This window comes from Oncorhynchus masou, chromosome 25 (assembly GCF_036934945.1).
Source record: "Oncorhynchus masou masou isolate Uvic2021 chromosome 25, UVic_Omas_1.1, whole genome shotgun sequence".
NCBI lineage: Eukaryota > Metazoa > Chordata > Actinopteri > Salmoniformes > Salmonidae > Oncorhynchus > Oncorhynchus masou.
Window position 1 is genome coordinate 32,552,549 of NC_088236.1, and position 21,551 is coordinate 32,574,099.

Consider the following 21,551-nt stretch of genomic DNA (forward strand, 5'->3'; position numbering starts at 1 on the left):
TGACTGACTTGCTAAGTTAAATAAAGGTTAAATAAAAATACATGTTAAAAAATGGACCATAAAGCACTTATCTTAATATCTGTGAAAGGTTATAGATTGTTGCAAGGTATGTCGCCGTTTTGTCTGTCATGTAGGCCTAAACAATGTCAATTTACCCCTTTTACCACGTTACGGAGCAGTTGAGGTTTAGAGGAATTATGTAAATAGAAAAGGACTGGATTTGGATGTCTGTCCTCTAAGCTTCAACATGAAATGTGACCAAATTAATGTTTACATTTCTTTGTGATTTAAAAAAAGTCTGTGTATGCCTGGACAATGTTTTGTAGGAAAGAGATCCCTCTTGGTTCATCCCATTCATGTTTCCATTGATTCTTGTATACTCTATAAACGGACACATACCGGTCATGGCTAGCTGGGATACAGTTTATGTCAAATTGAAGTCAAAAGTAGATTTGTTTGCATTTTAGCTAACCCTAACCTTTTCCTAACCATAACCTAAGTATCATAACCTGCTACATGCATTATCCTAACCTGCTGCGTAAATTCTAACCTGCTACTAAAAGTCAACTCTGACATAAACTTTCTCACCGTAAATCCATGGCAATAGAGGAGGGGTTTGGGGATTTCAGACATTTTGATTGGCTAACCGTTGGAGTTCTGAGGATGAAGTAGGTGTTATGTGTTGTGATTATTTTTTCTCACCCGATTAGACTACAATGGTGTGATTGTTATGATGATTTATACCGTTTATTGGGGTAATTAGTCTAATCGGGTGTCTTTCCTGGCGTTTGAGACTAAATTGTTTGGATTTGAAAATCCAACTGTTGTATTGGAAGGGGGGCTCGGGGCTGTTTGTGCTGGTCCATGTTGGTGTTCGAGTGAGAAAGACAGAGAAAACCAGTAAAAACATCACATCCTCTTCATTATCGAAGCATCGTGCCGAGAACATCAAAATAGCCTTTCCCGACTGAAGTCAGGAGGACTTCGAGTTAGGTGTTAGGCAGACTAACTGGGCCTATACAAGTGAATGACCTTGTTTCATTTTTAAATTAAGGAATTAATTAAATCAACATGCACTTCACTTTCATATTGTTTAGTGAAAAATAACAGCATTTAATCCATAAGGCTTCCACACACAATATGTCTTACTAAATAAGCACAACATTAGTTTCGATCAAAGGTGGTGGTTAACTTTAAACCTGACAGTACCTTGTCACAATAGAGTTGGTACAGGAACATCAGTGTGTGGGCCTTTTCCCCATTACATTAGTAACGTAGTAACATTCATGTTGACCATGCACAACTTGATTATTCAGGTTAGGGTTATTCGTAACACACAGCCCTTTTGACTTTGTTTGTCCTTTCTGAATAAAGGAAGTTGCATTGTTTTAGACAAGTCAAATTAGCATCAGTGTTACTGCTACTTCTCTCATGCTCCAGACTTGCTGGGAGCAGGTGAGCTGGAGAGCGAAGATGGGAGCAGGGTGGGGCGTTGCGCATGTACGGTGGCCATGGCCCTCATCACCGGTTATATTCTCGCTCCCTGTTGGTGACTGACTGTCTGGACAGGCTTGGCTCAGCATTGGAACGTGAGGAAAGACTGTCAGACCGTTCAGGTTCATTCAGCAAACCTCTTTGGACGTTGGAACGGATAGAGTTATTTCACGAATTTAGTTATTGGTTCTGTTGCAGGCGATAGCTGCAGACACAATTTTGTCTGGGCGTGGACTGGTCTCAACACATCTGAGCATCCATTCCTTTCATTGCTAGCGGTCGAGTTTACATAAGTGTGGTGACTACCATAATCGAGGAGGCTGACAACGCGCCGCTAAAATGTCTGGGTACCAGGGAAAGAAAAATATCCCACGCATTACAGTGAGTATTGTGTTTTGAATGTTTATAGTTTTACAAAATTGTATGTAAAATCTAGACCGGCTGAACATTGTGCATGGCTGAACAAGCTAGCAGTGGGGATTACACAGTTAGCTTGCTAGCTACAGCCAGCATAGTCTGAGGAGGACTGGGTCCATTTGTACAAATGCAATGTCACCACTTGCACTGCTATAATAAACAAAGACACGGTAATTGGTCATAAGAAATTGAACGCATTGTAGTTCGCTCTTGTTATTGGAATACTCATTGGGACGCGCATTTTATCCTATTTTGCAGCCATTCCATATCCTACCATGTTAGACTATTTAGCCTAGCGGCAGGTTTAGGGAAATAATAGATGATTTGGGACATTATGTACTTCTTCCTCCTTATATTCAGATTGATTATATTATACTTTTAATGCAGTATTGGTAATAATGTAGTTATAGACCTTGGGAATACCATCATATAAAATCAAATGTGAGGAAAATCCCAGCAACAATAGCATTTGTTTTAGCTAGGCCTCATTATTTTCCAAATTGTTTGGCAATATATTAATTGAATAAATATGTATTTGTCACAACAATTCGTCCTATCAACCCTATAAAGCATTGGGTTGATTTGCCATGATGACATTTGGGCATGGGGACAGTAATTGAAAGGGCAAAAAAAACATTTCTATAAAGTAGGTCATTGGATGAAATCCATCCTTGCTTTTTGCTGTGATCGTGAAGGCCTGGCTTTTGACTATATGCTGAAATATACTGTAGATACAGTAATGACATTTAGGCATTTAATGGCTTGAATCAAATAACAAACCACACATTTGTGTGCGTTCCTCTCTAAAATATATGAATTATTGAAATAAAAAGGTTCTTGATAGCTGTCCATTTTTGTTTCTGCAAGGGCTGCATGGAGGGGAACTGTTATTTTCAGGCAGCTGTCGGAATGTTTAGCTTAAAATGTTGATAAACTATTATTTCCTCACATTATAAGAGTAGAAGGCAGTAGGCTATGGATGAATGTTTGTTCCATAATGCAGTTAGCGGGGAAAACACCGATGTCAAAGGCGCACAGCACATGCAAACGGTTTCATGTGACAGAGATGAAAATGTCTGTTAGAAATTTAGAAAGAGGGGAGTTCTGATATTTAACAACTAGCATGGGTTGCTAATATGACTAGGATTGTGCCTACTGGACGATGAAAAAAAGTTTATATAAAATAATTGCCTCCTGATATGGTCTGATTTTGACTGGGCTACTTTGAAGCAAGGCCAAACATGCCTCATAATATGTAGTAAAACGTTCAGGTTTCAGTCAATTAAGTGTATGTTTTTTGAAAGTGCATACTGTCTCCAGCCCAATGCAAAGTGGTGTGTGATGCACTGATGGAACCTGCCTTCCGTTGCCTGTGCGGTTGTTGTTTGAGATGCTGTAGCAGCAGCTCTCGCGCTGTCTGACAGATTTTCAGCTCAAAATCAAATCAAATCAAATTGTATTTGTCACATACACATGGTTAGCAGATGTTAATGCGAGTGTAGCGAAATGCTTGTGCTTCTAGTTCCGACAATGCAGTAATAACCAACAAGTAATCTAACTAACCATTCCAAAACTACTGTCTTATACACACAAGTGTAAGGGGATAAAGAATATGTACATAAAGACATATGAATGAGTTATGGTACAGAGCAGCATAGGCAAGATACAGTAGATGGTATCGAGTACAGTATATACATATGAGATGAGTATGTAAACAAAGTGGCATAGTTAAAGTGGCTAGTGATACATTTATTACATAAAGATGCAGTAGATGATATACATTTACATTTACATTTAAGTCATTTAGCAGACGCTCTTATCCAGAGCGACTTACAAATCGGTGAATTCACCTTCTGACATCCAGTGGAACAGCCACTTTACAATAGTGCATCTAAATCATTAAGGGGGAGGGGGGGGGTGAGAAGGATTACTTATCCTATCCTAGGTATTCCTTGAAGAGGTGGGGTTTCAGGTGTCTCCGGAAGGTGGTGATTGACTCCGCTGTCCTGGCGTCGTGAGGGAGTTTGTTCCACCATTAGAGTACAGTATATACGAGTATAGAGTACAGTATATACGTATACATATGAGATTAATAATGTAGGGTATGTAAACATTATATTAGGTAGCATTGTTTAAAGTGGCTAGTGATATATTTTACATCATTTCCCATCAATTCCCATTATTAAATTGGCTGGAGTTGAGTCAGTGTGTTTGCAGCAGCCACTCAATGTTAGTGGTGGCTGTTTAACAGCCTCTGTATCTGCATTTTGTACACGTGTGATAAATAAGATACTTAATATACAGTACACATGTGCCAATTTAATTCCTCTTATGCAAATTAACATATAGACCAATAAGCATGACCAGTCAAATGTATTTACATTGACTGGTATTTCCATCAATGAATAGGTTAAAAAGCATTATTTCGAAACAGGTTTTTTTTCCTTCTCGGACAATCGGCGGACCCCAATTTTATAGACTTTTCTCTTTTTTTATCGTCCTAAAGCCGGCTATTATCAGCTAATAGAAACCCTGTGTTTTACCTCAATTAGCCACAAAATCCCTAGTTTGAAAGCAACTGTTTTTCTGGAAGCTATGCGGTGCCATTTGCCCTATATTTCCCCCCACATGGGCCGGCCCCTAGCAATTTGAGTTCAACCAATGAGCTTCAGCCCCTCGCCATTTGAGCCAGATGCACATCATTCACACAGCAGAGACGGCAGTGACATAGTTCACATATCTGCACATATGTGACGTAGTATGCAATTTTCAGGGACCACTTTATGCTTGTGATCGCTACTTTCAGAACTACTTGCTAAAATGTATACAAAAGTACCAGAGAATCTCTTTAAGGAAGGATCACATAATTCCATCCAAGTCACCAGAAGGGATCAGCCAATAAATGATACTAGTAAGGAAACATTCCATGACTGCAGGGGGCAGTAAATTGCCAACCGTGGCTTCATACCTATTCAAACAACACACTCTAGGTGGCAGTGTGCACCATTTCAGTTTGTTTGCCAATTCATTTATTTATTTATTTTAACTAAGCAAGTCAGTTAAGAACAAATTCTTATTTACAATGACGGCCTAGGCACAGTGGGTTAACTGCCTTGTTCAGGGGCAGAACAACATATTTTTAACTTGTCGGCTTAGGGATTCGATCGAGCAACCTTTCTGTTACTGGCTCAACGCTCTAACCACTAAGCTACCTGCCATCCCAAAACTCATAGAAGTTGCAGAATAAGAAAATTGACTACTTCAAAATGTAGATGGCTTTAATGGCACTGCCCATGCTCTCACGGACACCATAATGGGACAGATACAATGATGCGAAGTCTATGGCTGTAGCCTAAATAATTCCAGGAGAGTGTTTGGTACAGAATAATTTCCGTGTCACAAAGATTACCCATCCACTCATCCACAGAGTCCATCCAGCTCAGCATTTTACTGGGCTGGGCTCACTGTACATGAGGCAGGAGGAAGCCTTTTTAAGTGAGGACATGGATTTCCATTACCTAACTAGTCATAATGCATGTTCTAAATGCCATTCAGTGGAGTGGTTGCATTTAATTTCGCTCTCACTTCATCTCTGTGTCAAGAATTTGCACAGCATGGAGTTGCTCAGATTTTTCACAATTATACCCTGGGCCCAATTGTTACCATGACATAAATCAATTATATGCTTGCCCTTGAGGCTTTCAATCTCAGGGATGTTTATTTCTCTGAATAAATAGTTTACCTCCACTGGTGCATTTAGGTGTGACAGAGATTCATGAAGTCATTCTGTTTGTGAGGTGTTTATTAAAAGATGCTTCAGTTATCACCTGCCTCTGCAGTGGCAAGACATAGACTAAAACACAATACATCAGTGTTTTACCTAGATCTCCTAAGACTATTAAAGATACAGGTATTACTATGGATGATGAACAGAGGAAGATAAGTAAGACAAGATCACTCATGGTTCTAAAAGAGGATATTGGAACCAGTGTGCTTTATTCTCTGCATTCAGGCCTGTTATTAAAAATGTTCCAGTTTGAGTCCAGAAATGTAGCATAATCTGACCCACTTGACAATAGTCTGTTAGATCATGATGGAAGAATGCCCTTTTGGATTGCCTTTAAGATTCTGAGGTTTGTCTAAAGTCTTCTCTGCGGCCATTAGTGGTTGGCTATTGGTCACTGTCTGAAGGTGGAAGTGGTCAGGTCAGGGTGCTAACTAGGGGATACTAACATCCTACATCTTGTGGGCTGCTGTGCAGTCTGGAGAGAGCCTCTGTCAGCCTCATTACAGAAGCTACCCAGCCCACACTCACCGAGGAAGGCCTGATGAGAAGTAGGCCAGCCCGAGCCTACACTAACATGCTCTCCTTAGATGGAAATGGGATTATTTGTCCTACTCTTAAAGGTGCATTGTGCAGAATTCACTCCTCCATTTCCTTGTTGCTAAAATTGTAATATACTGAACAAAAATATAAACACAACATGTAAAGTGTTGGTCCCATGCACACATTTGTTTACATCCCTGTTAGTGAGCATTTCACCTTTGCCAAGGTAATCCATCCACGTTACACATGTGTGGCATATCAAGAAGCTGATTAAACAGCATGATCGTTACATAGGTGCACCTTGTGCTGGGGACAAAAGCCCACTCTAAAATGTTCAGTTTTGTCACAGAACACAATGCCACAAATGTTCTCAAGTTTTAAGGAAGCGCGCAATTGGCATGCTGACTGCAGGAATGTCCACCAGAGCTGTTGCCAGAGAATTAAATTTTAATTCCTCTACGGTAAGCCGACTCCAACATCATTTTAGAGAATTTGTCTATACTTCCAACCGGCCTCAACCACTAAACACGTGTAACCATGCCAGCCCAGGACCTCAACATCCGGCTTCTTCACCTGCACGAAATCGTCTGAGACAAGCAACCCGGACAGCTGATGAAACTGTGGGTTTGCACAACCGAAGAATTTCTGCAAAAACTGTCAGAAACCGTCCCAGGGAAGCTCATTTGCGTGCTCATCATTCTCATCAGGGTCTTGACCTGACTGCAGTTCGGCGTTGTAACCAACTTCAGTGGGCAAATGCTCACCTTCGCTGGCACTCTGGAGAAGTGTGCTCTTCACGGATGAACCCCGGTTTCAACTGTACCAGGCAGATGGCAAACAGTGTATGGCGTCATGTTGGCAAGCAGTTTGCTGTTCACAACATTGACATCAGAATGCCCATGGTGGCGGTGGGGTTATGGTATGGGAAGGCATAAGCTACGGACAATGAACACAATTGCATTTTATTTATTGCAATTTGATTGCACAGAGAAACCATGACAAGATTCTGAGGCCCATTGTCATGCCATTCATCCGCCACCATTACTTCATGTTTCAGCATGATAATGCACGGCCCCATGTCTGTACACAATTCCTGTAAGCTGAAAATGTCCCAGTTCTTCCATGGCCTGCTTACTCACCCAACATGTCACCCATTGAGCATGTTTGGGATGCTCTGGATTGACATGTATGACAGTGTGTTCCAGTTCCCGCCAATATTCAGCAACTTTGGACAGCCATTGAAGAGTGGGACAACATTCCACAGGCAACTATCAACAGCCACATCAACTCTATGCAAAGGAGATGCTGCATGAGGCAAATGGTGATCACACCAGATACTGACTGGTTTTCTGATCCACACCCCTACCTTTTAAAATGAAAAAAAGTATCTGACCAACAGATGCGTATCTGCATTCCCAGTCATGTGAAATCCATAGATTGGGGCAAAATTCATTTGTCAGTTGACTGATTTTACTTATGAACTGTAACTCAGTAAAATTGTTGCATGTTGCGTTTATATTTTTGTTTAGTGTAGTTCACCTAATGTAGAGAATCATTGTACCATCTAAACTGTTGTGAAATATATTTTCAATAACCATATATTGTTTTTTCAGTTTGAAGCTGGTGTACAAAACCAAAAGTAAAAGATGCATTTGGTCAGGTTGTCCAAAAAGTTACGTATTGCAGCTTAAGTGCATGCTCTTGGTCTTCCATTAACCCATGACCAGGTCTACACAGCACTTTCCTCTGCATCTCAGACTGAACTAAGCTACCCCTCTGATCTGAGCTATTCTCCATGATCTGAGCCGTTTGTGATCGGGGTGGAATCTCTTATGACTTCAAATATAAAGCCTGATTCTATATGAAAGATATAGCCTAGGCTAGTAAAAATGTACAATCAGACTGCTGTCTGAGTAGATTATGGATGTGGTTGCTTTAATAAGGCTTTTCTGTTGGACATTAGCCTAGTCTTTGCACTCACATAATATGGAGACGCATTATGACTATGTGTTAACTGCATCACTGGTTTGACAGAGAAAGAAACAGCTCTGGTTGGGAATAGTTGGTTATGAAAACTTTGCAGAAAGAGACAAAGAAAGAAAGATGTGGCCATAAACCTGTGTCCTTTTGTTTGAAATTTTCCATGTAAACAAATCAAACTTACATTTTTGAATACCGTTGTGTTACTTTGTTTTTCACTTAGCTCTGCTTATGCATTGTTGTTTGGGGTTTCTTGGCAGACAAGACAATGGGCATGTCTTGGCAAAGCCCTCATGCTGTTCTATATAGGAATGCATGCAGAGAATTCTATCCTTGTGTGCAGCTTGTTCGTTAGCTACTCATGGAACGCCTCTGTGCTTCTATTCAGTGTGGTTCTGTTAAAGCTCTCCTGGACGGATGGATGTGCCGGGGTTGAGTATTGGCTAGCTTACCTTTCATGGCAAATATGTTCAATGTGGAATATGCTTTTTAATCAATGGGTTGTGGTGCTCACTGCTATAAATACAATCAAGTCAAATGTAAATTAAATTCTGTCTCTTCCCACAGAGTGATCGTCTCCTAATCAAAGGTGGGAAGATTGTGAATGATGACCAGTCTTTCCTTGCTGACATCTATATGGAGGATGGAGTCATCAAGTAAGTCCTAATAGTTAGTGACATTTTCTTTCCTGCACCTTTGTTGGTTATATAAACTCAGTAAAATAAGAAACGTCCCTTTTTCAGGACCCTGTCTTTCAAAGATAATTAGTAGAAATCCAAATAACTTCACATATCGTCATTGTAAAGGGTTTTAACACTGTTTCTCATGCTTGTTCAATGAACCATAAACAATTAATGAACACGCACTTGTGGAACGGTTGTTAAGACACTAACAGCTTACAGACAGTATGCAATTAAGGTCACAGTTATGAAAACTTAGGACACTAAAGAGGTCTTTCTACTGACTCGTGTAACAACACCTGCACAGGATCGGTACATCCGAACATCACACCTGTGGGACAGGTACAGGATGGCAACAACAACTGCACGAGTTACACCAGGAACACACAATCCCTCCATCAGTGCTCAGACTGTCCATAATTGGCTGAGAGAGGCTGGACTGAGGGCTTGTAGGCCTGTTGTAAGGCAGGTCCTCACCAGACATCACTGGCAACAACGTCGCCTATGAGCACAAACCCACCGTCGCTGGACCAGACAGGACTGGCAAAAAGTGCTCTTCACTGACGAGTCACGGTTTTGTCTCACCAGGGGTGATGGTCGGCTTTGCGTTTATCGTCTAAGAAATGAGCGTCACACCGAGGCCTGTACTCTGGAGCGAGATCTCACAGCATCATCGGACTGATCTTGTTGTAATTGCAGGCAATCTCAACACTATGCGTTACAGGGAAGACATCAACCTCCCTCATGTGGTACCCTTCCTGCAGGCTCATCCTGACATGACCCTCCAGCATGACAATGCCACCAGCCATACTGCTCATTCTGTAAGTGATATCCTGCAAGACAGCAATGTCAATGTTCTGCCATGACCAGTGAAGAGCCTGGATCTCACGTCTGGGACCTGTTGGATCGGAGCATGAGGGCTAGGGCCATTCCCCCCAGAAATGTCCAGGAACTTGCAGGTGCCTTGTTGGAAGAGTGGGGTAACATCTCACAGCAAGAACTGGCAAATCTGGTGCAGTCCATGAGGAGGAGATGCACTGCAGTATTTAATGCAGCTGGTGGCCACACTGAATACTGCTTGTTACTTTTGACCCCCCCCCCCTTTGTTCAGGGACACATTATTCAATTTCTGTTAGTCACATGTCTGTGGAACTTGATCAGTTTATGTCTCAGTTGTTGAATCTTGTTATGTTCATACAAATATTTCCACATGTTAAGTTTGCTGAAAATAAACGCAGTTGACGGTGAGAGGACGTTTCTTTTTTTGCGGAGTTTATATGAAGAAAATCTGTATATTGTTTTGTAATATCCTTTGATAATTTCTCTCAATCCGTTTCTTCTTCTCTCAGGCAAATTGGAGAGAACCTGATTGTTCCTGGTGGGGTGAAGATCATTGATGCCCATGGGCACATGGTGATGCCCGGGGGCATAGATGTGCACACACGCTTCCAGATGCCAGACAGGGGCATGGTGTCAGCAGATGACTTCTACCAGGGCACCCGAGCTGCTCTGGCTGGGGGAACCACCATGATCAGTATGTACTAATGAAATGGCATACTTGACAGAAACCCATAATACATGTGATGTCTAGGTAGATTCTGACTTACTGATACTTGGTACTGACATCCTAGATGGTAAATTGCTGAAGTGTGTACCCTCAGGCCTGGAGGAAGGGAAAAGGTCATTACACGGCCAAAGAATAGCAAATCACCCTTTGGTTGGCTGTTTGAACCATAGATAAAAGAACACCTTACGGCACGACATGGACAATATTTTGTACTGTATTTTTAATTGTGTTATGTATTTTATTTGTTGTGTTTTGTCTCCTGTTTGGACCCCAGGAGGAGTAGCCAATACCAGATGTTCACATTGTCTCATGATTTTTAATATATCTGGCCTCTGTAAAATGTGATAATGTTACTGCTAGTGTGTTTTCAATGGTGTGTGTTTGTGTGTGTGTGCAGTTGATCATGTGGTTCCAGAACCTGGTGTGAGCCTGCTGGCAGCGTTCAACCAGTGGAGGGAATGGGCCGACAGCAAGTCCTGCTGTGACTACTCTCTGCATGTGGACATCACTAACTGGCACAAGGGCATGCAGGAGGAGATGGAGAGCCTGGTGAAGGACCATGGTACGCCGCTAACACAATTACACAACCCATTCTCCCTACATTCACTCATGTCAGGGGGTTGGGGCAGTTGTTACTTCTACTAAGACACTTTCTGGTTTATTTCCTTCCTGTGACTATCCTTTCCTCTCCCTTTTCTATCCTTTTATTGCTACTATTGCTCATAAGTTTTCTATCTTTAGGTGTCAACTCTTTCCTGGTCTATTTGGCTTATAAGGATGTTTTCCAACTTTCCGACTCCCAGGTACGATTTGAAGCATTTCAGATTGGTATGATTTACTGGCGACGGATGGAGGAGTCAACATTTCTGGAGGCTTGTGCCTTTTTAAAGTAATGATTGCAATGCACTTTGTGTAGCTAAATTGCATGACAGAATGATATTCTGTATTACATTTCTGATAAACTCTTTGGAGGCTGAATCCTAACTATAGATTAGCAGGCGTAAAAAGTAGTTGTTGACGTAAAATGAGGGATTTGCACGAGTGTTCACGTTACGCCTGCGTATCTTGCTTGCTACAGTACGTCACTGCTCCAAACATTCAGAGATTATTGTAGACCTCTTCACCTCTTCTGGAAAGTCTACTGCTTTCTGAATGCTAGGTAAAGGATTGTCTGTCTGGGGTGAATGATCACTACCATGTGCCTCGTGTCTTTCTGTGAGAGCTTTGTTATGGGCCAATATTGAGTTTTCCCACTCAGCACAGGCTGGTTAGTGTTTAGGACTGACACTGGGGATGACTCTTGCAACACGTGCTGAAAGATTGCCTGACCGTTTCCTGTGGCCTATTGCAGCTGTGAATACCTAGTTGATTGCTGTGGGAATTCGGAGTTGAACAAAGTGGTCCAAGCTAAAGAGAGAAGTGGAGTAAATGAACTAATCTGTGCATTTAGCGCTCTCCTTCTGATTCTGATTCTCATCCAACACGTGTTGCTCTGATAAAGAGATCTCCAGTCATCTTGTAAATGTCCTCATTGCCTAAAGCCTCTGGTTCCCTGCCCTGCGTGTGACCATCTGCTTTCCTCCTCCTGTAGATGTACGAGGTGTTCGGTGTCATCAGAGACCTGGGTGCCATCGCTCAGGTGCACGCAGAGAACGGGGACATCATTGCCCAGGTAACAGAAGCTCTAATAAACCCTATCACCGTGTCCCAGCTTGCCTTCTCTGCTGGCCAAGCGCTGGTAGCCTAAGGGTTAGAGCGTTGCACCTGTAACTGAAAGGTCGCTGGTTCGAATCCCCTAGGTGAAAAATAGGATGATATACCATTGAGCAAAGCACTTCTCCCTAGGTTGTTCTAGGGGTGCCGTACTACTATGGCTGACCCTGTAAAACAACACATTTCACAGTTTTATTGTATGTGGCAATAAATTATATATTTTTTTAAAAGCTGTTGTCTGATGTGTTTGCAGGAGCAGTGCAGGATCCTGGAGCTGGGCATCACTGGCCCTGAGGGTCATGTACTGAGCCGCCCAGAGGAAGTAAGTATGACCTCTGGCCAGGTCCTGTGCTTCTATCAGCCTTCTGCTTGTTTTTGATGTGTGCCTTTGGTTGCTTTACATGGACATTAGGAAAGAGGCTGTATGATATTAACAGAATTCACTTTACTACAGATGTGAAGTTAATGAGTGAGTCAAGTGTCTGAGTGTTCTTTCCTATGCTTGCTTCTTCCAGAATGCCTAGAAGCATTAAAGCTAGTCTGTAACTCAACATGAAGGTCACTGAGTCTGGTCTGTTTGGACTGAAATCCCTCTCTCTGTGTCTGTCTGGTGTGTAGGTGGAGGCAGAGGCAGTCAACCGGTCAGTCACTGTGGCCAATCAGACCAACTGCCCCCTGTACATCACCAAGGTGATGAGCAAGAGTGCTGCTGACGTCATCGCCCTGGCCAGGAAAAAGGGTACTAGTAAAAAGGAAAAAGTAGTGGTGATGGACTACTGCAACATGTTTTTGTATTGATTATTCTCTGTGGTTATAGATACACTAAATGTCAAATCCCACATAAATGATTCCACTTGTAAATCAGTCCTGCTGGGAGACCGGGCATGAGCACTCTGAGGTGTATAGAACACTGACTCTCCCTGCCATGCTGACCTCGTGTTTTGCTGTGTTTCTGTGGTACTCTAGGCGCTGTGGTGTATGGAGAGCCCATCTCTGCCAGCCTGGGCACGGATGGCACCCACTACTGGAGTAAGAACTGGGCCAAGGCAGCTGCCTTCATCACCTCCCCACCCCTCAGCCCCGACCCCACAACCCCCGACTATCTCAACTCACTGCTCTCCTGGTAGGTACACCATTTACACTATGTACCTCTATTCAACACAGAGCTATGCAGTAATCTTCCACCAGAGGGCGGTATGTCTTCCTAGCCTCCTGGAAAGTCGTATCACTCAAGACAGAAAGATCAAACATAAGACCTGTCAGTAGTCTTTCTCCCTCTTCCCCTCCATCCTTTGTTCCTTTCCAGTGGTGACCTGCAGGTGACTGGTAGTGCTCATTGCACGTTCCACACCTCCCAGCGTGCCGTGGGTAAAGACAACTTCACCCTCATCCCAGAGGGCACCAACGGCACTGAGGAGAGACTCTCCCTCATCTGGGACAAGTGTGTGGTGAGGCACACTACTGACTTTTCTGCCGGGTTTCCTACCATCAAACATACCCCAATCACACATGCTTCTTTTAAATGTATCCTGTTATTGTAAATATACACAGATATTGTGGTATTAACAATCAATCTACTTTCTCTGTTTGTGCCACAGTTATTCATGTCATCAAGCGGTTGTCTCAGTTGGCGGTGAATGTTTGCAGCTGTTTTGTTAGAAAGGAAGTGACAGCGCCTTGCCTTCTGATTCCCTTAGGTGACTGGGAAAATGGACGAGAACCAGTTTGTGGCTGTGACCAGCACCAATGCAGCTAAGATCTTCAACCTGTACCCCCGTAAGGGCCGCATCGCTGTGGGCTCTGACGCCGACCTGGTCCTCTGGGACCCAGACGTCAGCAAGGTCATCTCTGCCAAGAGCCACAACGTGGTAGGAGCCTGGCCAACCCACACTGTATTGACCACGTCATGGTATTTACAGTGCCTTGCGAAAGTATTCGGCCCCCTTGAACTTTGCGACCTTTTGCCACATTTCAGGTTTCAAACATAAAGATATAAAACTGTATTTTTTTGTGAAGAATCAACAAGTGGGACACAATCATGAAGTGGAACAACGTTTATTGGATATTTCAAACTTTTTTAACAAATCAAAAACTGAAAAATTTGCCGTTTAAAATTATTCAGCCCCCTTAAGTTAATACTTTGTAGCGCCACCTTTTGCTGCGATTACAGCTGTAAGTCGCTTGGGGTATGTCTCTATCAGTTTTGCACATCGAGAGACTGAATTTTTTTTCCATTCCTCCTTGCAAAACAGCTCGAGCTCAGTGAGGTTGGATGGAGAGCATTTGTGAACAGCAGTTTTCAGTTCTTTCCACAGATTCTCGATTGGATTCAGGTCTGGACTTTGACTTTGCCATTCTAACACCTGGATATGTTTATTTTTGAACCATTCCATTGTAGATTTTGCTTTATGTTTTGGATCATTGTCTTGTTGGAAGCCAAATCTCTGTCCCAGTCTCAGGTCTTTTGCAGACTCCATCAGGTTTTCTTCCAGAATGGTCCTGTATTTGGCTCCATCCATCTTCCCATCAATTTTAACCATCTTCCCTGTCCCTGCTGAAGAAAAGCAGGCCCAAACCATGATGCTGCCACCACCATGTTTGACAGTGGGGATGGTAGGTTCAGGGTGATGAGCTGTGTTGCTTTTACGCCAAACATAACGTTTTGCATTGTTGCCAAAAAGTTCGATTTTGGTTTCATCTGACCAGAGCACCTTCTTCCACATGTTTGGTGTGTCTCCCAGGTGGCTTGTGGCAAACTTTAAACAACACTTTTGATGGATATCTTTAAGAAATGGCTTTCTTCTTGCCGCTCTTCCATAAAGGCCAGATTTGTGCAATATACGACTGATTGTTGTCCTATGGACAGAGTCTCCCACCTCAGCTGTAGATCTCTGCAGTTCATCCAGAGTGATCATGGGCCTCTTGGCTGCATCTCTGATCAGTCTTCTCCTTGTATGAGCTGAAAGTTTAGAGGGACGGCCAGGTCTTGGTAGATTTGCAGTGGTCTGATACTCCTTCCATTTCAATATTATCGCTTGCACAGTGCTCCTTGGGATGTTTAAAGCTTGGGAAATCTTTTTATATCCAAATCCGGCTTTAAACTTCTTCACAACAGTATCTCGGACCTGCCTGGTGTGTTCCTTGTTCTTCATGATGCTCTCTGCGCTTTTAACGGACCTCTGAGACTATCACAGTGCAGGTGCATTTATACGGAGACTTGATTACACACAGGTGGATTGTATTTATCATCATTAGTCATTTAGGTCAACATTGGATTATTCAGAGATCCTCACTGAACTTCTGGAGAGAGTTTGCTGCACTGAAAGTAAAGGGGCTGAATAATTTTGCACGCCCAATTTTTGAAATAAAAGTTTGAAATATCCAATAAATGTCGTTCCACTTCATGATTGTGTCCCACTTGTTGTTGATTCTTCACAAAAAAATACAGTTTTATATCTTTATGTTTGAAGCCTGAAATGTGGCAAAAGGTCGCAAAGTTCAAGGGGGCCGAATACTTTCGCAAGGCACTTTATACATGGTTTTAGTCACACCTACTGTATGTAGGACTCATTTTCATATGAAACATTGAAGCTCTTTTACCAACAAAGCTTTGATCCAACCTAACAAGTAAAAATCTACTCACCCGAAATGACTTGTCACAGAACACCTCATGCAGACTGTTTGGTAGCCTAGCGGTTAGAGTGTTCGGCCAGTAACTTGTCGGTTTGGGTTTGAATACCCAAGCCGGCAAGGTGAAAAATCTGTTGATGTGCCCTTGAGCAATGCACTTAATCATAATTTGGTCCGGGGAGCTGTACTGCTATGTCTGACCCTGTAAAACGTCACATTTCACTGCACCTATCTGGTGTGACAAACGATTTGTATTATTCTTTTTTTATCGCTCACTGAGTCATCACTACTTCTTCATTTAGAGGAGCTAGCTGGCTATATTAGCACTAGTTTCCCAGTAGGATGTCAGCTGAATGTCAGTGACTCACTGTGTAACAGTGTAACAGTCAGTCTTTCTCTCTGGGCATCTATGTTGATGTGATTGATGGCCATCACCATGCTGGCACAAGTCATTGAAAGACTAAGGCCCAGACTGAAGTTCATATTGAAAAAGGCCTCAACTTGTTTAAATGTGTTGTTGTTTTGTGCATGTGATAATCGTGTAGTCTTGGTGTTCTCTTTCTATGTTATTTGCCCTCTTGTACTGTGTCAGTCTATTTGTCACTGTTCTCATCAGAGCTGTTCTTCTGCAGGCTGTGGACTATAATATCTTTGAGGGCATTGAGGTGCGTGGAGCTCCCCTGGTGGTGATCAGCCAGGGCAAAATCGTGTTGGAAGAGGGCGACCTCCATACCACTGAGGGATGTGGGCGCTATGTGAGCCGCAAGCCCTTCCCTGACCATGTCTACAGGAGGATAAAGGCTCGCAGCAGGGTGAGTCTATAGTGCTGTGAAATTGGCACAGAATAGATTGTTTATGACCATTCCCACTGACAGTGATGATCGATAAACTCGAACAGCCGAACTGATGCTGTCATCTTGTCTGTCTGTCTGTCTCTTTGTTTGTCTCCTCCAAGCTGACGGAGCTGAGGGGGGTCCCCAGGGGTCTCTATGACGGGCCAGTGTGTGAGAATGTGACACCTAAGGTAATGACTCCGGTCACCTCGGTGAAGACCTCTCCAGCCAAGCAGCAGCAGCAACAGCATCAGCAGGGTCCTCAGCCAGTCCGCAACCTGCACCAGTCTGGCTTCAGCCTGTCTGGTGAGTACAGCTCAAAATGTCTCCCACAGCTCTTACATGGAACATCAGTAGGAATAGCATAATACTAAGACATGTTCCACTGGATGTCATAAGGTGAATTCACCAATTCACCAATTCACCAATTTGTAAGTCGCCCGGATAAGAGCGTCTGCCAAATGACTTAAATGTAAATGTAAATGTAACATGTACAGTCGTGGCCAAAAGTTTTGAGAATGACACAAATATTAATTTTCACAAAGTTTGCTGCTTCAGTGTCTTTAGATATTTTTGTCAGATGTTACTATGGAATACTGAAGTATAATTACAAGCATTACATAAGTGTCAAAGGCTTTTATTGACAATTACATGAAGTTGATGCAAAGAGTCAATATTTGCAGTGTTGACCCTTCAATCCACCCTGGCATGCTGTCAATTAACTTCTGGGCCACATCCTGACTGATGGCAGCCCATTCTTGAATAATCCATGCTTGGAGTTTGTCAGAATTTGTGGGTTTTTGTTTGTCCACCTGCCTCTTGAGGATTGACCACAAGTTCTCAATGGGATTAAGGTCTGGGGAGTTTCCTGGCCATGGAACCAAAATATGGACCCAAGCTGTTTTGTTCCCTGAGCCACTTAGTTATCACTTTTGCCTTATGGCAAGGTGACACATCATGCTGGAAAAGGCATTGTTCGTCACCAAGCTGTTCCTGGATGGTTGGGAGAAGTTGCTCTCAGAGGATGTGTTGGTACCATTCTTTATTCATGGCTGTGTTCTTAGGCAAAATTGTGAGTGAGCCCACTCCCTTGGCTGAGAAGCAACCCCACATGTGAATGGTCTCAGGATGCTTTACTGTTGGCATGACACAGGACTGATGGTAGCGCTCACCTTGTTTTCTCCGCACAAGCTTTTTTCCAGATGCCCCAAACAATCGGATAGGGGATTCATCAGAGAAAATGACTTCACCCCAGTCCTCAGCAGTCCAATCCCTGTACCTTTTGCAGAATATCAGTCTGTCCCTGATGTTTTTCCTGGAGAGAAGTGGCTTCTTTGCTGCCTTTCTTGACACCAGGCCATCCTCCAAAAGTCTTTGCCTCACTGTGCGTGCAGATGCACTCACACCTGCCTGCTTCCATTCCTGAGCAAGCTCTCTACTGGTGGTGCCCCGATCCCGTAGCTGAATCAACTTTAGGAGACGGTCCTGGCACTTGCTGGACTTTCTTGGGCGCGCTGAAGTCTTCTTCACAACATTTGAACCGCTCTCCTTGAAGTTCTTGATGATCTGATAAATGGTTGATTTAGGTGCAATCTTACTGGCAGCAATATCCTTGCCTGTGAAGTCCTTTTTGTGCAAAGCAATGATGATGGCACGTGTTTCCTTGCAGTTAACCATGGTTGACAGAGGAAGAACAATGATTCCAAGGACCTTTTTGAAGCTTTCAGTCTGTTATTCAAACTCAATCAGCATGGCAGAGTGATCTCCAGCCTTGTCCTCGTCAACACTCACACCTGTGTTAACGAGAGAATCACTGACATGATGTCAGCTGGTCCTTTTGTGGCAGGGCTGAAATGCAGTTAATGTTTTTGCGGGATTCAGTTAATTTGCATGGCAAAGAGGGACTTTTCAATTCATCTGATCACTCTTCATAACGTTCTGGAGTATATGCAAATTGCCATCATACAAACTGAGGCAGCAGACTTTGCGAAACTAATATTTGTGTCATTCTCAAAACTTTTGGCCACGACTGTAGGCACTCCAGTTTTATCATTTGGCCTGCAATTTTACAATATATTTAATCTGTTACATATAAACAACTTCTCGTGTTGTTTTTTTGTCAGGAAAATCAGAGCGATGTCTCATTCAAATCCCCTTTAAGATTAGACTTTTTTTCTCTCTATCTCTCATGCCCAGGTGCACAGGTTGATGATAATATTCCTCGCCGCAACACCCAGCGCATCGCGGCGCCCCCTGGTGGGAGGTCGAACATCACCAGCCTGGGTTAAGCTCTCCTGTCAGCTGAGCCAGAGAGGAGATGAGCGGGAGAATCCACCCCAACTCCCAGACAAACCATCACAACCAACGGAGGGCGCTTCATCTAATGTGATCCTTCTCCCTGACTCAATTGAACCCTGGTCAAAAAACTTCATCTTCATCCATATTTAACAGCTCTGTCACCTCATTCAAAGAAAAAAAAAGTGATAGCACTCAATGTTTTGTTTTGTATGACCTATATGCCACCTTCATTTTTTTTTTTTTTAAGGAAGAGTCAAGTAAATTTAGACCGCTTGATGTTTTACAGTTTTGTGACAAATATATTTATATCCCATTTAAGTTTGGGCTTTGTTTACATTTTGGCTTTTAATTGTACAAGAGGAACTGTGGATTGCAGTCGTGGCATTTGATGTATCTGCTATTTAATGGGCCTTGACACGCATTGTTTCCAAGAAGTGATAAATGTCGTTATGAACTACGGAGACACTGAATTGAATCATTGTCAAAGACACGTGGCATATTTTATTAAAATACATCTTATTGTTTTCCTTCTATCCTATAAGTGAATGGAATGGTTTCATGCATTTGGCATAATTTTAAGGCTTTAGAGTAGTGTCGTTTAAGTAACTGAGAGGACCTTTTAACCACTCTGTCAGTTTGCAGTATTTGAATGACTTTAAACAGCTGTGAGTTCTTGGTATTATCCTCCCAGTCTTTCTGGTCAGCATTACCACAGAAGTTTCAGCTGAACAAATTCACTTTAATCTTCCTTTCTCTCATTGCTGCACTTTTTGTATTGTTGTAATATTTTTGTTGTTAATATTCTACATTTTCAATCGTGTCTAGAGCTAAAACACTACTGTAATCTCTGAAATATTGACTATTAGATCTTAGCTTGTTTGCTGATGGAATGCACAGAAGTCAAAGGTGAGAGTATTGTAGGGTTAAACCATTCATCTCCTCACTCAGAACACCTTTGACACAAAGCATGCACAATACATGGCAGCAGGGAGAACCTTCGGCAAAAAAAACAAACAGACGAGAGACATTTTGCCTATTATTTCATCCTTTTTTTTTCTTCTCTAGCTTTCCAAAGTTAAAGCTCGCCAAAACACCAGGCTTCCTATAATCACACTGCTGTTTATTTCTAATGACACTGACAGCCATGCTGGATAGAAGGTTGCCCCTAGCAACCTCTCTGGTGCTATTTGTTCAATGCTGTGTATGTGCAGATGGTGGTGCCTACTTTTTCCACTCAACCACACAAATCAAGCTTTGTGAAAACCACTTTACGGGGGAAGCGGGGTTAGCTCTTACCATTCCTCCATCGTGATCTCATACGTCACAGGTCTTCATTTTCTATCTGCTAAAGTGCAAAAGGTGAATCTGTGAAAATGTTGATTTGTATTAGATGTTTGTTTTAGTTATTTTTCAGAATGTTTGTTCAATATCACTTGCCTGCCTATTCTATAAAGTATTGATTGATTGCACACTATATGAACCATGTATTTATGAAAAATATATCTTAAGCACTGTCAGTGACAAAGCTAGTACAAGTGGTGCTTTGAGATCCAGTGAAAAAAAGCTATGATAATGAAATCCATTATTTACAGTGTGCCGGTTATGTGGTTTGACTCCTGTCCTTATTGTTGGAGACATTAGAATAGCATCTCCTTGTAGCTCTGTGAGTGTTGACGATGGGAGCCACTTTTAACAGGTGCTCCATCATCACTCTCTTTACCCTCTTACCTATTCACATTAGACCCCACTGTTAGTGCCACTCATCAGGGTATGGACAATGTTAGTTAGCCACTCACTAAGCACTCACTGTGTGAAAGGTACAGTAGGGACCTTTTACAGTAGGCTCCTTATTCATCTGATCAGTTTTCTGTATAGCATTGTATTCTTTCCTCCTTGCCTTGTTTAGGTACAGGTCATCATGCCAAGCTTGTATGTGATGTAAGTGAATTGCAGATGGAGAGGTTTCCTATAGTGTTTATTTTTAATTTCTGAAGTTTAGCACTGTCATTGCCCTCTCTGCCCTGCCATCTAGTGATAAACTGTTGACCATGTATGTTTTGTAGGCTACTGGGATTTTGGGGTACTTATTCCTGACGGCATTGAATCCCATTGGTGTTGATGTAAATGGTTTTAAACATTAAAAAATTCAACAAAATTCTTTGTCTCTAACAGTTATTGTGCTAGAAGATACTGGTTTAGTTTTGGTCATAAAATAGAGGCGCAACTTTGGTTTTAGAAGTGGTGGGGGGGGACATACACATATAATCAAGTTTGGACACCTACTCATTCCAGGTTTTTTCATTATTTTGACTATTTTCTACATTGTAGAATAATAGTGAAGACATCAAAACTATGAAATAACACATGGAATCATGTAGTAACCAAAAAACTGTTAAACAAATCAAGATATATTTTAGATTCTTCAAAGTAGACATCCTTTGCCTTGATGACAGCTTTGCACACTTGGCATTCTCTCAACCAGCTTCATGAGGTAGTCACCTGGAATGAATTTCAATTAACAGGTTTGCCTTGTTAGAGAGTTTGAGCAAATCAGTTGTGTTGTGACAAGGTAAGGTGGTATACAGACGATATCCCTAAGTCCATATTGTGGA

The 21,551-nt window shown here is 42.3% G+C and overlaps 1 protein-coding gene across 3 annotated transcripts; it reads left to right on the plus strand.

The window, feature by feature from the left end:
* The first annotated feature begins 1,518 nt into the window (after nt 1-1,518).
* LOC135514148 (dihydropyrimidinase-related protein 2-like) lies at nt 1,519-21,094 on the plus strand. Of its 3 annotated transcripts, none has more exons than XM_064937386.1 (14): nt 1,519-1,875; nt 8,786-8,874; nt 10,248-10,432; nt 10,863-11,027; nt 11,207-11,268; nt 12,057-12,137; nt 12,432-12,500; nt 12,797-12,917; nt 13,145-13,301; nt 13,485-13,626; nt 13,876-14,046; nt 16,441-16,620; nt 16,764-16,947; nt 18,838-21,094. In XM_064937386.1, exons 1-14 carry the CDS (start codon nt 1,834-1,836, stop codon nt 18,927-18,929), a joined length of 1,740 nt encoding a protein of 579 aa, XP_064793458.1. In that variant the 5' UTR covers nt 1,519-1,833; the 3' UTR covers nt 18,930-21,094. The 3 variants fall into 3 exon arrangements, with proteins under 3 accessions (XP_064793458.1, XP_064793459.1, XP_064793460.1); XM_064937387.1 differs by having other exon boundaries at nt 13,876-14,043; XM_064937388.1 differs by lacking the exon at nt 1,519-1,875 and adding an exon at nt 8,567-8,649.
* Nucleotides 21,095-21,551: the final 457 nt, after the last annotated feature.

What these genes read in the sequence shown, in the direction of transcription:
- LOC135514148 (XM_064937386.1), top strand. Translation starts at nt 1,834, where the DNA reads ATGTCTGGGTACCAGGGAAAGAAAAATATCCCACGCATTACA. An exon ending in GAGCCTGGTGAAGGACCATG is followed by an intron (nt 11,028 to 11,206) that starts GTACGCCGCTAA and finishes TTCTATCTTTAG; the next exon opens with GTGTCAACTCTTTCCTGGTC. An exon ending in TCCAACTTTCCGACTCCCAG is followed by an intron (nt 11,269 to 12,056) that starts GTACGATTTGAA and finishes CTCCTCCTGTAG; the next exon opens with ATGTACGAGGTGTTCGGTGT.